Raw genomic sequence first — 15751 nt, 5'->3', positions numbered from 1 at the left:
AGTTGGTACTTTTTTTTTTGCTCAGCCTTCTCAGAGCCTATAAGAGGACAAGGGAAAGATATGGGAAAACTGCCAATATCTGCTTTGTAACTTCCAGCCATATCTGTTAGACAGAATACCGATTTTTCTTATCATGTTTGTAGGATGCTGTTGTGAACCTAATTTGTTCCTGCTGCTGAAATATACCCACTATTAGTAGCAATCCTATTTTAAAATAATGCTTGGAAACAGAGATGCATTTTTAACTAACTAATCCCCAATAATGTTCAAGCTGGTGACATAATAGCTTGAAACAACATACTTTTATTACACAAACTGGATTTTCTCTTTTGCGCTATAAAATCTAGCTTATTGAAAATGTATAATTTTCCATGAGTTTGAAGGGTTTCCAAATGGCTTCATTTCCAAGTCTTTATGTCAGAAGTGGCACATTAGGGATAGCAAATTATGATTTTGGCCTGGGCTTTTGACTCCTTGCATCCTGAATAATAGGACACAGACATTCATTTAGACAACTTTATTTCCAAAACCATCATTCAGGGGCCTCAGGGCCCCTTCTTGCCATGTGGTTTTGACAACTTGCTTTTCAGTACAGTATTTAAAGTGAAAGTTGTTCATGAGCTTGAATGGCTGCACTTTCTCTTGTGAGCTGCTTAGTTCTATTGTATCCAGTTTGAATCTAAGAGAAAGTAAATGCTGTAACACAGAGCCAATGTGGTGCAGTGGTTAGTAGCCAATTCAATTTCAAATTCCTGTTCAGCTGAGCTTCCTGAGTGGCCAAGGGTTTATCTGTCAGCCTAACCTACCACACAGGGTGGGTAGCTCTGAGCTCCCCAGTGAATTTCCCTCTATAATTCCTAATGTTTGTATGCCACTTTTCAGGGCAAAAGAAAGACACAAGCTTGGCTTTCTCGACTGCTTTGGATAGGTTTAATTTGGAACACAGAAAGCTAGTAAAGTTAAAGGTAAAGGGACCCCTGGCCATTAGGTCCAGTCGTGACTAACTCTGGGGTTGCGGCACTCATCTTGCTTTATTGGCCGAGGGAGCCGGCATACAGCTTCCGGGTCATGTGGCCAGCATGACTAAGCTGCTTCTGGCGAACCAGAGCAGCGCACGAAAACACCGTTTACCTTCCCGCCAGAGTGGTACCTATTTATCTACTTGCACTTTGATCTGCTTTCAAACTGCTAGGTTGGCAGGAACAGGGACCGAGCAACGGGAGCTCACTCCGTCACAGGGATTCAAACTGCTGACCTTCTGATCGGCAAGTCCTAGACTCTGTGGTTTAACCCACAGCACCTTATCCCAAATCAGATCATTGCTCCAAGTAGCTCAGTGCTGTCTACAATGACTGGCAGCAGCTGTCTGGAGTTTCAGGTAGGGAACTCTCAGTGCCACCTGCGGATGCCAGGGATTGAACATGGTACTTTCTGCAAAGCAGATACTGTACCACAGGGTTGCGGCCGTTCTCACAAAATGGGAATATGGTAGTCATTTGTAAATAGCTACCTTGCTCATGGCCTATGGCAATAACTGCCTCCAGGTGAGAAGGGAAGAATATTTATTTGTAAATCAGGAGAGAATTAGCTCTACTTTTTTATTCATGCCATATGCATGCCATGTATGAAGCTGCCTTATATTGAATCAGGCAGTCCAGTGTTTCCGACATGTCAGATCCTAATAAGGCAGGCTAGAAATCCATTAATTATTGTTGTTGTTATTTCATCTGTGAAGAACTCACACCTCTCTCTCTCTCTCTTTTCCCCTTTTTCCTAGATAAGCTACTAATTCTAACTGTTGCAACAAAGGAAACGGACGGCTTTCACAGATTCATGCAATCAGCAAAGCATTTCAACTACACTATAAAGGTATTGTGAGCCCTCCTGCTCTTTCAGAATATGGAAAATAATTTCTGTGTGTGAGTTCACACACACGCACACACACACTCATAAAATAAACCACTGTAGAATGAAGTCATGGAAAATACCACTTCGGTCATTTGCTGCATACCTTTGCCAATTCAGAATTATTCCCTACTGTAGGTTTAGTAATCTTTCTCCTAGTCTAGCTCTTAATATTCCAGATGGTAGAGTTTTCTACTTAGCTCAGGAGGCTATTCCACAGGCTTATAGACTTAAGGGCTGGCAAGGTTTTATCCACAGTCTGTGTAAATATTATCTCTTTTCCTTTCCAGTTAACTTGTGCTTATGCTTGGTAACTATTTTCATCCGAAAGCATCCCACTAATATTCTGCATCTTCAGAATAAAATGCATCCATTTCTTGGAATTTATATCTCCTCCTTATTTTTGGCCTTATCCCAACTGCTGCTTTAAAAAAGTTACTTCTGCAAGGAATGGGTGCTCCTCCACTTGGTTCTGTAGGAAAACACTGATAACTGAAATAGGCTGTAAAGGACTTAGCACTTCAACTTTAAAGGGAATTTCCTATCAGAGAGGTCCAGAGCAATGGAGGTAAAAAAAAATAAAAATATTTTGCTTAGCAGATTCCCACGGGCCTGACTGCAAGGCATAGAGATATGACATGTACTGAGTCAGATTACTGGCTAATCTAAGTTTAGTATTGCTACACTGACCAGTAGCAGCTCTCAGGGGTTTTGGACAGGAGATTTTCTCACTCCTACTTGGAGACATTAGTGACTGAACTTTGAACTTTCTGCATGCAATGCCTGTACTCTGCCAGTGAATGTAGGAAATTTAGGAAACTGCATTTCACCGTGTCAGTCCTATGGTCCATCTAATTCAATGCAGTCTACACTGACTGGCAACAGCTATAGGATTTTATTCCCAGCCCAACCAGAGATTGAACCTGGGACTTATTGTACCACTGAGCTATGGCCCTGTGTCCTTTTAAAAGCCCCTTTTAAAACCATCAGTATTTGGTTGCTACTTAATATGTGACAAAGAAGCTGGGTCATGCCTGCCATCACAATCAGGCTCCGCATGCTGTTTTGTGAGCAGGGCTAAGAACTTTTGTGTATGTAAGGTCTCTCCACACAATCAGGATTCAGCAACCCCCAAAAAGGTAATTTCCAGTTGTGTGGACATTGCCTATATATGCACAATTTATTTTGTGCATGGAAGGAAGGGGCTGGTGTAGGCAATATCAACATGCAGTTCTCTTAATTTAGTTCCCAGAGCCTTTATCTGTTTTCTTCAGCTAAAATAGATTAAAAAGAAATCCCGGCCAACCAACTAAACAAATACTATTCCATCCTGAATGCACCATCTGTTCTGGCACCTCAACACTATGAAGGTGCCTTAGCTGTGATAGCATGAATGTTTATCCCACTGCGATGGCCAGGAATGAAACACAAGCAGTGCAGGATTCCTTTTTGCAAATGAGGCAAAACTTTACAATTACCACTGCCCAACGAAACTCCTTCAACATGCAGATTAGTGGTGTTCGTCTCCATTGTCCACAGTGTCCTAGCCCAGTTGTGATTTATCCTTGGAAATACTCTACTTATCTAGTTTAAGAATCAAAAGCTTTTCCTTCTCTTTCTCAGCAAGTTGGGGCTTTGAGCGACTTATGTGGTGGAAAGTAATTGCTGGGTTACTGTTTGCTTAGGAATCGCCTCTCATATTTCTAGAGTGATGTCATAGTGCTCAGGACTGCTTGGGACATGGAAAATTTATGGGCAGTGAAATCCTGTCTTTAATATGTCTAAACTGTTGGAAGGCATGGGAGGTGTGTGTTGAGCTTTGTTGTAACTTGTTTTCAGCCTAAACATGTTCACTTCAAATAAGTTTCTTTTCTACTCATTGACGTACAGGAAATGCACTGAGAATTAAAATGTGATAGGGAAACAGTGTTTCTTCTTTGGAAGTGAATTGAGGATCCCCCCTCTAATCCACTAGATAGGACAACAGTAATCATATTTAAGAAAAAGTCTGATTTAGAAAGGGTTGAGCATTTGACAGGCCCCATAAGACCTGAGAAACTGTCTGATAAAATGATAGCTGACTTTTTACTAACCCTCCATAATCCATTTGCAGCTCTGTCTTGTGCAATTTATTGATTGGTTGATTGTGTTTGTACCCCACTCTTCTTCCCAAAGGAAGCCAGGGTGGCAAACAATTCAATTCAAAATAAAAATCCCTATTTAAATCCAATTAAATACCACCTTAAAACATCTAAGGGGGACGCGGGTGGCGCTGTGGTCTAAACCACTGGGCCTCTTGGGCTTGCCCATCGGAAAGTCGGCGGTTCGAATCCCTACGACGGGGTGAGCTCCTATTGCTCAGTCCCAGTTCCTGCCAACCTAGCAGTTCAAAATCACATCAAAGTGCAATCAGATAAATAGGTACTGCTCCGGCAGGAAGGTAAACGGTATTTCCGTGTGCTGCTCTAGTTTCACCAGAAGTGGCTTAGTCATGCTGGCCACATGACCTGGAAAAACTGTCTGCGGACAAACGCCGGCTCCCTCAGCCAGTAAAGCGAGATCAGCACCTCAACCCCAGTGTTGTTCGCGACTGGACTTAACTGTCAGGGGTCCTTTACCTTTAAAAACATCTAAAACACCTAAAAACATTAAAAAGCTATCACAGACCCTCACAGTTACTAATTTTAAAGTTCCATCAGCTGTCAAATGCCTGGGTAAACAGGAATGTCTTTATATTTCTCTGGAAAGTTGATAAGGAGGGAGAAAGACATAGCTCACCAGGGAGGCATTCCACCAATGGTGAACTACCACTAAGAAGACTCATGGGTCATGGGTCAGTGCCAAAAAGGCATGAGACAGAAGCAACGCCACTAACAGCCTCCTCTGCTGACAGTAGGGCTTGTGGTGATTTACTGCAACCAGTGCCTTTAGTCCAGCAGCAGGTATTGGTTTTTTTTTTGTTTTTTTTTTTGCCAAAGTCAAATCCATTGATGGACAAACAGCCAGTTCTCTGGGTGAAAGTATTCTCTGGTACCTGTAGCAAGCAAGTTGGAGTTATGGACTGCCCTAGTCAGTGGCTTTTGCCATTGACAGTTGCTTGTGTTTTTGCTTGGAGATGTCTGCAGTTGTAGCAGGTGTCCATCAGGAGAATACCAGGAGATACCAAGACCTACCGGCAGAGGAAGAATCCCATCAGAGGACACATTAGCCAGTCCCCCTGGAGCTGACACTAATTTATAGGATGAAGACCAAATACTATCTCACTGCTGATCAATAATGGTCCAGGTTGTGACAGCACACTCTGCTCAAGACCCTTCATTATTTATCTTAGGTGCTGGGTAAAGGCGAAGAGTGGAAAGGAGGAGATATTCTAAACTCTATCGGAGGAGGTCAGAAAGTACGCCTGTTGAAGTCTGCATTGGAATCATATGCTGATCAAGAGGATTTGGTGGTTATGTATGTTGACTGGTAAGATAACTTATTTATTTTGGATCCTGTACTTTGGACTGTGGAGGAAAATCAGTTTTGTTGTGACATGCTGTTGGTTAACATGCATATATTTCCCTGTGTCCTAGTTTTTAAATGGGGAAAGCTAGTGTTTCTATCCACTTCCAGAGATTTTAGGCCGTATAAGAAGCAGTCTTTGTTTGTTTAACAGATTTACAGATGCAGAAACTGTCAGCGGGGCATGTTGTGTTGCTTGAAGGGAGGGGGGAGTGGATGTTATCTAGCTTCAAGAAGCTGTGAGACACGCAGTCTAAAATAAACATTCCTGCTTTATGAGTTAGAAATTCCTGTCAGAAGTAAATGGGTAAATGACCTGCACAATTGGCAGTTAAATAAGAAAGTGTTCTTAGAAAGAATGCACAGTGAGCGGTAGCAGCAAATTTATGTTAAACTTACAGCAGATTCCTTCAACCTGGTGCCCTCCAGCTCTTATGCCCGACCAGTGGCCATGTTGGCAAGGGTTTATGGGAGCTGAAGTCCAACAACATCTGGAAGACAGCATATTGGCTAATTTCTAAAATTCAGAGGTCCAGTGCTGGGATGCAAGCTTTCCCGATGTTGTAATTCTTTCTGACTTGGGAGACTTCCTCCACCAGTCTCAGATGTTTTGTGTGGGAACTGGCTGAAGTTATTCAATGATGTCCTTCATACAATCTCCTAGATCTTCTCCCCAGCCCCATGTTTTCCAGGCCCTCCTATTGAAGAAAATTGCAGGGCTGAGCCTGGTGATCCATAATTCATATGAGGCTCAGAAGTAAAAGCTGTTATTTTGGAGCCCTAACTCTTAGGGTGCATGTTTTATAATTAATTGGTGTCGCCTTTCAAAAATATTTTAGACATTCTTTTGTATTCTGTGTGTGTGCGCGCGCATGCACGCGCGCGCACACACACACACATATTTCCCCCTGTATTCTGTACAGGATTATAGCTAAAGTGGGAATTTCACCCACCTTGGAGTTTTCGAGTAAAGAATCAGAGGCAATTAATCCCGAGGAAATGTTTAATGGGATTAGAGTTGCAATAAAGACTATCACAGTGAAGTCTATTCCCTTCATACAATGTTGGACTACAACTCCCATCAGCCCTAGCCAGTACCAACCGATAGTCATGGATGATGGGAGTAATAGTCTTAACAGCATGGGGCACAGCCGGCCATTTCCCGGTCTGTTCTGTTTGCTTTACTAGCATAAAGATTCAGACCCTTTGCATGCGGTCTTTGTGTTACAATGGTGAGTGTGGAGGGGGAAAGTCTGAATCCTGCCTGCTGGCTCACTTATTGCACCAGTCCTTCACATGTTGAAGATGACATTTGCACAAAAGTGTCTAAGCATATACATGTCAGCAGGTGTGGATTCTTAATGATGAATATCCAGTGCTATTTTTCTAGAAAAAGAGGTGCCGGAACTCACCATGAACACCTCCCTCATTCTCTTAGAATGGCAATGGCACCCACCTGAGAGATGCCGGAAATGAGTTCCTGTGAGTTCCCTCTTCAAAAAAGCCCCTTGCGTAACCTTCATTTTTCAAGTGTGTGACATCGCCTCCAAAGCATGGAGGCTGGGCACCATGAATGAGCCAACCTAGTTGGTAATGCCCTCCCCACCCTGAATATCTAGCTCCAGTGGCGTAGCGTGGGTTGTCAGCACCCGGGGCAAGGCAAGTAATTTGTGCCCCCTAACCCATGGATTTGCGCCCCCTAACCCTAACCCCCAGATGTTGCGCCTGGTGCGGCCAGCCCCCCCTGCACCCCCCACGCTACGCCACTGTCTAGCTCTAGGGGAATAACTGTCTGGACTCGGCTTCAGTCACTTACACATGGCCTGTGGAAGCCTGCCAATCTAACTTCCTTCCTATGGGAGAAATGGCAGGTCCTCTGGCTGAACTTAACACCGCAGCACAGCATTCTCTGCTTCCCATGATTAGCTAGGAGAGCAGCTTCTCCAAGACTTCAAAACAGGCTTTAAGACATTCTCAAGGCGAGAAACCCAAATAATAAGGAAGTGGAAGACTTGATGTGTAATGTAATGAGCCGCACATTTCTTCTGAAACTTGCATGCTGTTAGAGTTTCAATTTCTGTTCATAAGAATTAAATGCATATTCTTACTTTTTAAAAACCTGTTTGAGTCTTGCTTATATTGTTAAGTACATTCAGGCTAAAGACCTTTTATACACCTCAAGCATTTGAATGTTGATATCTGGTGATTTTTAGCAGCTTTCTGTTTTATTGCGCTCTGTGTGTGTGTGAGAGAGAGAGAGAGAGAGAGAAAGAAAGAAAGAAAGAAAGAAAGAAAGAAAGAAAGAAAGAAAGAAAGAGTTGTGGCAGGAAATGTGTACTTTGTGGGGGCTGTTTACTGTGATCATTTTTAGATGTCGTATATTTTCAATATTTACTATGTATGTCACCTTGAGATCTTCGAGTATAAGGCAACACATGAATTAATAACAACAACAATAATAACAATAATTTATTTTTTTATTTTATTTAATGAAATTTATATACCCCTTGATTGTAGAAAAAACCTCAAATGACTTGCAGATTCTCCCAGTAGCTCATGACACAAAAAGTATGGCCTGGTCAATTGTGTTTTGCCATGAGACAAATGTTTTCATGATAGGGAAAATACTCACTTTGGCCACTTTGGAACAGGCAGAATTTCAAAGCAATTAAACCCCATGGTTGATATAGCTATTTATAACTGATAACAAATCTGGAATTGGAATTTGTAAACATACTTTAAATATTTAAGCCCTTCCACTCTGTCATATGGCTGCTACTGTTACCACTTCAAAAGTTCTCTGAATGCCTTAATATGCTGCCACTCTGGGACACAGAAAAGCAAAGGAATAACATGAGGTCATTCCATCTTGTGGTGGAAAAATGTTGTCTGGGAGCTCATACTCTAGAGAGCATCTGGTTCCTGTCACTGACTGAAAGTTCCTGCTACAACTTTGCAAAAAGGGAAAATGCAGCTCTGAGCCAGGCACCACTTTCTCCTCTCAGAGCATCCCCTGTTTCACACTGTGCTTTAGGTCCAACTCTGGGGTTAGCCAGCTTGAATGGAGGGTTGTCTGGAGCACAAGCCAGCCATTTTCATTTATTCATTTTATATTTTTTGTTGAGAGCTGGAGAAACTCCAAGGCACACTTTTCACATTTCTTCTGCCAAACTTTGGGGAAAAGCAAAACAGTGGGAGTCTTCATGAACCCACTGGGTAACATTATACAGCTTACTTAATAGGCTTCCTTCCCTGCAAAGCTTCTAAATACCTGCCGTTCCGCTTGGAGCAAAAGACGAGCTTTTGCCTTTTCCCCCTTACCCCTTGTTAATCAGCAGCTTTCTGTTCCAGCTTTCTTTTGCAGTGAGATTATTTGCCTCTACGAAAAACACAGCATGTCAGTCAACCTTACCTATGTAACAGCTACCTATTTTCCCATGTGTTTCAGCTTTCTGAGATCTTCATGAGAGGCCCTTCATCATTTCCCCTGCCATCATATGGGATGGGGGGGGGGGGAGATGGTTACCAGGGAAAAGGACCTTTTCCTTGATTGTGCCTCTACTTTAGAACATATTCTCCAGAGAGGCTCACTTGGCACCCACCTGCCAATTTATATTCTTTCTTGTGCTTTACTTTCTGTTCTGTTTTTAAGCAAGAGATGCTATTTTTAGTATATTTTTGGAGCAACCAAAGGCAGGGTATTGGTAAAGGTAAAGGTACCCCTGACCATTAGGTCCAGTCGTGACCGACTCTGGGGTTGTGGCGCTCATCTCGCTTTATTGGCTGAGGGAGCTTCTGGGTCATGTGGCCAGCATGACTAAGCTGCTTCTGGTGAACCAGAGCAGCACATGGAAATGCCGTTTACCTTCCCGCCAGAGCGGTACCTATTTATCTACTTGCACTTTGACGTGCTTTCGAACTGCTAGGTTGGCAGTAGCAGGGACTGAGCAACAGGAGCTCACCCCATCGTGGGGATTCGAACTGCTGACCTTCTGATTGGCAAGTCCTAGGCTCTGTGGTTTAACCCACAGCGCCACCCGCGTCCCAAGGCAGTGTATACATTACAATAAATCAATGGATCAATTATTTCTTCAGTCTCTTGACTTTGATTCTGAAGCGAATAATCAGTGTAGCCTTGTATACTTGATTGATGGTATGTCAGCTTCCTTGCTATAGAGACAGAAATAACACCACTTCACTTCTGAATTATATTTATGTATGTAATTATGTATATGTGTGTATGTGTGTGTGTGTGTGTGTGTGTGTGTGTGTGTGTTTGTGTGTGTGTGTCCCAAATCTCAAATCAGCATTCTTTTTTTCTTTTTAGTTTTTATTTTAAAATTTGCAAATAACATTTTTTTACACACACAGACACTTGTTTACATTAAAACCACAATGCTTGTCAATGCATTTATGGGGTTCCCTGAACCCCCGTACTTCTTTCTACCCCTCCCATGGCTTCCAAAAAGTTCCTTCCTTTTTTGCTGCATCTAATTGCATTTATCTAACTTATTACATTTCCATTTTTATTCTTTATTGTTTTAAATTACAAGTGCTATATCAATCCTGCTAACATTTTTAAATGTTTATAGTGATCTTTAATATATTCTATAAAGTTATGCCATTCTGTGCTGAATTTATTATCCTCTTGGTGCCTCAAATCCACTGATCTGAGGCACCAAGAGGACAATAAATTCAGCAAAGAATGGCATAACTTTATAACACGTTCTGGATCAATCCAATGTGTGCAGATGCAGTGCTAAAGTCAGTGTCCTCTGTCTTGAACATACCCTTGCCTTCAGAGAAGGCATTGTTGTTGTTGTTTTTCTGTAAAAAATAGCTTGCTATGGTTTCCAGCAGGGATAGGTAACCTGTTGCACTCCAGATATTGTGGACTCCAGCTCCCATCAGCCAGGAAAGCAAATACTCAAGGGCAATGGGTGTTGCAGTGCAATAACATTTTGAGGCACCAATCTAGACAAGACTTTTCAATACCAGGTGCTGAATTCCTCATCCCTGATTCACAGTATTTAAAACCTAAGTGTGGAGATTGTTGCTGCTGTTGTTGTTCATCTCTATAATCGTTTCAAGGTGATATACAATAAAATAGCAGGGGAAACCGTTAAAAGCCTTATCTTTCTATGTAAAAGGCTTCTGTGCATTTTCACACAGGTTTCAGTCCTCTCAGGGAAATGGAGACCGGCTACAGCAATAATTTATTCCACTACAGTAGTGAATTCTGACAGTGTGACTCTGTATAAAGGACTTCAAGTACACCATTTCAGAAACGTGTTCCTGAGTTTGCAGACGATACCAGTATTGCAGCTGAAGGAAGGATAGATTTTCAAACTAAAATATCATGTTTCAAGTCTATGAGTGAAATCAATATTGTTTTGCTAGCTAAGCTTCCCTCTTCTCCTACCAACAAAGGATTTCTTTTTTAAAAAAGAAAGTGTAAAGGCCAGAAAATACATCGCTAAATCACATCATAACTTCTGAGCAAGGCATTCCTTTGGCAGTGGAACTTTACCATGGCCAGTGTGGCTTTTTTTATATGATCCACTACTGTCATGCTGCCAGTGGTTTTAATTCAGATTAGGTAACCCTGAAGAACTTTTCTTCATACATTGCTCTTACAAGGCTTCATTATATAGTACTTCTTTGACCTGATTGGAATGAATTTTTGGTTTCCCCCACCCTTCAGGAAATACCTTGCATTTACAGTGCAGTGGTGCCTCGGGTTACAAACACTTCGGGTTACAGACTCTGCTAACCCGGAAGTAGTACCTCAGGTTAAGAACTTTACCTCAGGATGAGAACAGAAATCATACGGTGGCAGCAGGAGGCCCCATTAGCTAAAGTGGTACCTCAGGTTTAGAACAGTTTCAGGTTAAGAACGGACCTCCAGAACAAATTAAGTTCGTAACCAGAGGCACCACTGTATTGTATTACTTTATATCTTTCAACTCTTCAGAGAATGCTAATGTTCCTTGGGACATTTTTTTAGTTCTGTTATGTTTTGCTAAGCATTTATCTGCTTCAACAGTTGTAAAGCTTCTGAAGGATCATATTATACATTTCCTACAGGCCCAGTTCTGCACCTGTCTATCAGATTTTTATCCCAGTTTTCTCCAAAAGCAGAAGGCTGCATGCTTTTTTAGGATAAAAAATAGTGACTTGCCCAAGTTAGGCTTTGTGGTTGAGTAGCCATTCAAATGAGGGTTTCCTTGGGTCTAGTCTGATACCCCTGCCCACATCACATTGCTTTTCTTTGTTCTTTTCAGGTCACATTAGACTTTCGGGGGAACCATGACTGTCAAAGTGGGATAATAGTCCTTTATATGTGAGGCACAGATGTTCAGACATAGGCCCCTTGTTCTGTGATCCAAGGTCCCCCCTCCTCTTTTGAACCTGTTATGTACTGAAGTTCTCACCCTTGGCCAGCAGGGGGATACTGTAGATAGTTTTCACTCAGGTCCACATATGCAATTAAGGGATTGAAAGTGACGTTCAGTGATTGGATAGTTACAGAAAGTGTTACAGTTGCAATGTAGTGGAGCTCTATATAAGCAGGCTGACTGAACCCTTCAGTTCAGTTCTGTTCTGGCCTGTGAATAAACAAGAGTTGTTTGAATAATCACTGTGTCATGTGATATGTTCACCCACAACTTAACAGAAGCCATCACAATCTGATTCTATAGTAAGCAGATTGATATCCAAGCATAATGTCTGGTGGAAGGGCCCCACACCGTGAGGGGTGGCCTTGCTGTCTTGCATTGGTTCTGTCTCTTTGAATGCTCTGCTCACTTAGATGTTGTTGGACTTGTTAGATCAGCACTGTGTTAATGGCCCTCAGGTACTGTAGCATTGCCAAGGAGAAGTAGGGCCCTTATGCCTTTCCTAAGTGCTGCTGGAGTGTTTCTGTTCCCCCAGTGGCAGTTCAATGTCCCCCACCCCCAGGAGAGAGAGCTTGGCCAGAGCTGGACAGTATAACATGCAGTTGTAGCCAAAGGACAAACACAACTTGCATATGTAGCTCACGGATGTCTGAAATGTAACTCTACCTACTTTGGTACAGTGACATCATCCTTTTATGCAGCTGGGCAATGCTTCCAGCTTAAACATAAAAGGAGTTAACAAAAAGTAAGAGGACTTCATAATTTAAAAAAGCAGTCTGGTAGTATGAGGAGAAAAAATAATATTTTGCAATGCAAAGTTCTGCCTGATGCTGCTGTAAAGCTTCTGTCACTGAAACACAGCCAGACCATGATCCTGTGCCTGCTGTTTTTCACATAACCTGTCTTCAAACATAATGTGACATGCTCATTTCAAATCCTTTTCTTGTTCAGTCCTCCACTCCTGTTCTTGGGAAAGCCCCATTGAAGAGGTATTGTTTTCCTTTGTGATGCCTAGAATGTCCCATTTCCTGGAGAAATGATTCCTGGCTCCTTCTCTACCATCAGGGCTGGTTGGGGATTCCACAAACATTGCCAGCACTTCTAGTTGCTGTCCTAGAAAGTATAGGTCCTCGCTCCCTAGGCTGAGTTGGCTCCATGGATGAGGTTTCCTTCTCTTGCCTCTGTTGGACTAGCTGTCTGGGAAGTCTATATAGAAGAAAGCAAAAAAGGAAAGCACACCTTGTGTCCTTCAGATGTTTTGGTTCCCAACTCTCATAGTCTGTAACCAGTGGCCATGCTCACTGGGGCTGATGGGAGTTACAGTGCAAAACATCTGACAAGCACTAGGCTGATGATGGAGGAAACCAAGGTGTGGCAGCAGCAAGAAAATATAGGGTTGTGGAGAAGATGACAAGCAGAACATAAAATGAAGAATACAGTGGTACCTCAGTTTTCTAACGTCTCCGTTGACGAACATTTCGGAACTTGATTGCCAAAAACCCAGAAGTAAATGTTTCCATTTTTGAACGCATCTTGGAAGTTGAATGGGCATTGTATTTTTCTCAATTTTCTCTGTAAATTTGCAGACTGCCCTTTGTGCCTCGGTTTTCGAATGTTTCAGAAGTCGAATGGTCTTCCGGAACAGATTACATTTCGAAACCAAGGTTCCACTGTACATCTTTCACATCCTCTATAGTTTAGTAGAGAGGAAACCTGTTTGAGTGCACATTCATGACTGCAAAAAGAACGAAAAGAACAAGGCCTTCTTTTTCTTCCCCTCATGTGGTTTAAAACTGCCAAATGACAAGGACCTCTACAGCTTATGCATTTGTGGTAGTCGCTCTCTGAAGAGAGACTGGAGGAAAAAGGGAGCTGGGGAGACAAGGAGGGGAAGGATAGAGGCAGCCAAGATCTTGGACTGCTGAATTACCAGATGCAGGGGAATACAGTTTGGCAAGCTTGTGGTCGGGGAGAGGAAAATGAAAGGAGGCATAAGTCTTCTTTATTCCCTGGTAATGGATCCGTGTGTCCAGAAAATATTTGAAGTGCTGCATAGGGAGAACTAGAGACAACCTGGAACGATTTTTTTTTGGAGGGGGGGGGGGACCCTGTAATAAGAGAGTGCAGATGCGCACATGTAACACCAAGCTGTAAAACAGTGTTATTGAAATCCAAAAGAGCAATTCTGTTCTCTTAAGCTTTCCAAAGGCCATTAAAATAGGTGCAGCTGAACATGTAATGCAGTAGCATTGGATGTAATGACTGAGCTAAGTAACTTTCAGAGAGGCAAGTAGTCTGTGTTTTATTGACTAGTCAGTTTTATTAACTGTGTTTGCAAAGAAGGTAGACATTGGATGAAAAGGGCATGGTGATGGCAGAATAGAGATTTGCCTGAGTGGAATCAAGTCAATAATTGCTCCGGTTCCTAGACAAAGGCCTCCTTGAGTTAATGAATTTGCAGTGCAATGATTCCAACAGGGGCTCATTCATTGTTAGCCCTTTTCATGGTTTTATACAGAAAGCAGGGGTTTCATTTTGCAAACTGCGTGTGTTGTGACAGAGCCCTGTGTCTTAAGACCTGCGGTAGCGTCTATAATAACCTTGTTCTACTGAAAGTTGGCATGCCAAAGCCAACATATCGGTTTTCTTCCAGAGAACATGTGTTGGCAAAGGAAGAACACAATAAGTGATTGTTATAAACCACCTTAATGAAAGCAGCCCATTTTGCACTCTGTTGCCCTTTTGTATTGGTATCACTCCTTGTCAAAGGACCATAGTAATGCTTTGTATATACTGAATGCTGCACTGCTAAAACATTGCTTCTCAAATATATGTCTCCAGCTAGTTGTAAAATCTCAGCAGCATCAGCAAAAATACCATAGTTTGTGATATCATGCGGTACAACATTCAGCATGTTACATCCTAAACAAGCTATTTCTGCAGAGGAATCAGCAGTGAGCCTCAATCTCTGAAAAACTGTTTGTGAACTGGTATTGCCAGCTGTGGATATTATCACTGATGTTTGGAACTGGTGTGTAAAAGTACAACCATGATAGAGCAGTCAGATTTGGGAATTTGTAATCACTCACAAGGCAGTGGTGTTTTATGCAGGCACTTAAAGAGCAAGCAATCTGATACAAAAAACAAAACAAAAACCCAAACACTAGCCCAGGCTTCCTCAACCTTGGCCCTCCAGATGTTTTGGGACTACAATTCCCATCATCCCTGGCCACTGGGCCTGCTAGCTAGGGATCATGGGAGTTGTAGGCCAAAAGCATCTCAAGGGCCGAGGTTGAGGAAGCCTGCACTAGCCCCTTTCAGGCACCTCATTTGTGTACAAAACAGACACGAGAGCAGGAATGAGCCTGATAAACTCTACACACTCTATCGCCATCCCCATTCAGAAGTTGGAGGGTGAATGTATGAAGGGCCCTCTTATACAGTGGTACCTTGGGTTACATATGCTTCAGGTTACAGACTCCGGTAACCCAGAAATATTACCTCGGGTTAAGAACTTTGCTTCAGGATGAGAACAGAAATCACACAGTGGCAGCGGGAGGCCCCATTAGCTAAAGTGGTGCTTCAGGTGAAGAACAGTTTCAGGTTAAGAACAGACCTTCAGAACAAATTAAGTTCTTAACCAGAGGTACCACTGTATTAATAAAATCAACCTAGCAGCTATTGCTTTAAGACAGGGGTGGAGAACCTGAAGTCCTGAGGCTTTACATAATTTCAATAGCTCTCTGCAAGTGATTAGTTTCAACCTCTGAGCAGAATAGTTTGTACTTTCCTTGACAAGGAAGGAAGGTGGAAGAGTGGGAGGGAGCGAGACAAGGAAGGGAGAGAAGTGGCTGTTAGAAAGAAAATGGGGGGAAGTGGCAGGGGGCACAGAAGGAGAAAGAGTGGACCTGCCCACTTCCGACTCTGGCCTCACCCATTACTGG

General features: G+C 42.5%; 1 protein-coding gene across 2 annotated transcripts in view; it reads left to right on the top strand.

Moving 5' to 3' along the window:
- Window positions 1-15751, top strand: part of PLOD2 (procollagen-lysine,2-oxoglutarate 5-dioxygenase 2) — a 64094-nt gene that overhangs the window by 18037 nt on the left and 30306 nt on the right. For both annotated transcript variants that reach the window (XM_083739441.1, XM_083739442.1), the window contains exons 2-3: window positions 1778-1869; window positions 5237-5373. In XM_083739441.1, coding sequence (XP_083595567.1) covers window positions 1778-1869; window positions 5237-5373 — 229 coding nt within the window. The remainder of the gene's footprint in view (window positions 1-1777; window positions 1870-5236; window positions 5374-15751) is intronic.

Source organism: Podarcis gaigeae (genome assembly GCF_964106915.1).
Source record: "Podarcis gaigeae genome assembly, chromosome: 5".
In the NCBI taxonomy this organism is placed as follows: Eukaryota; Metazoa; Chordata; class Lepidosauria; order Squamata; family Lacertidae; genus Podarcis; species Podarcis gaigeae.
This window is presented reverse-complemented; position numbering and strand designations above follow the sequence as displayed.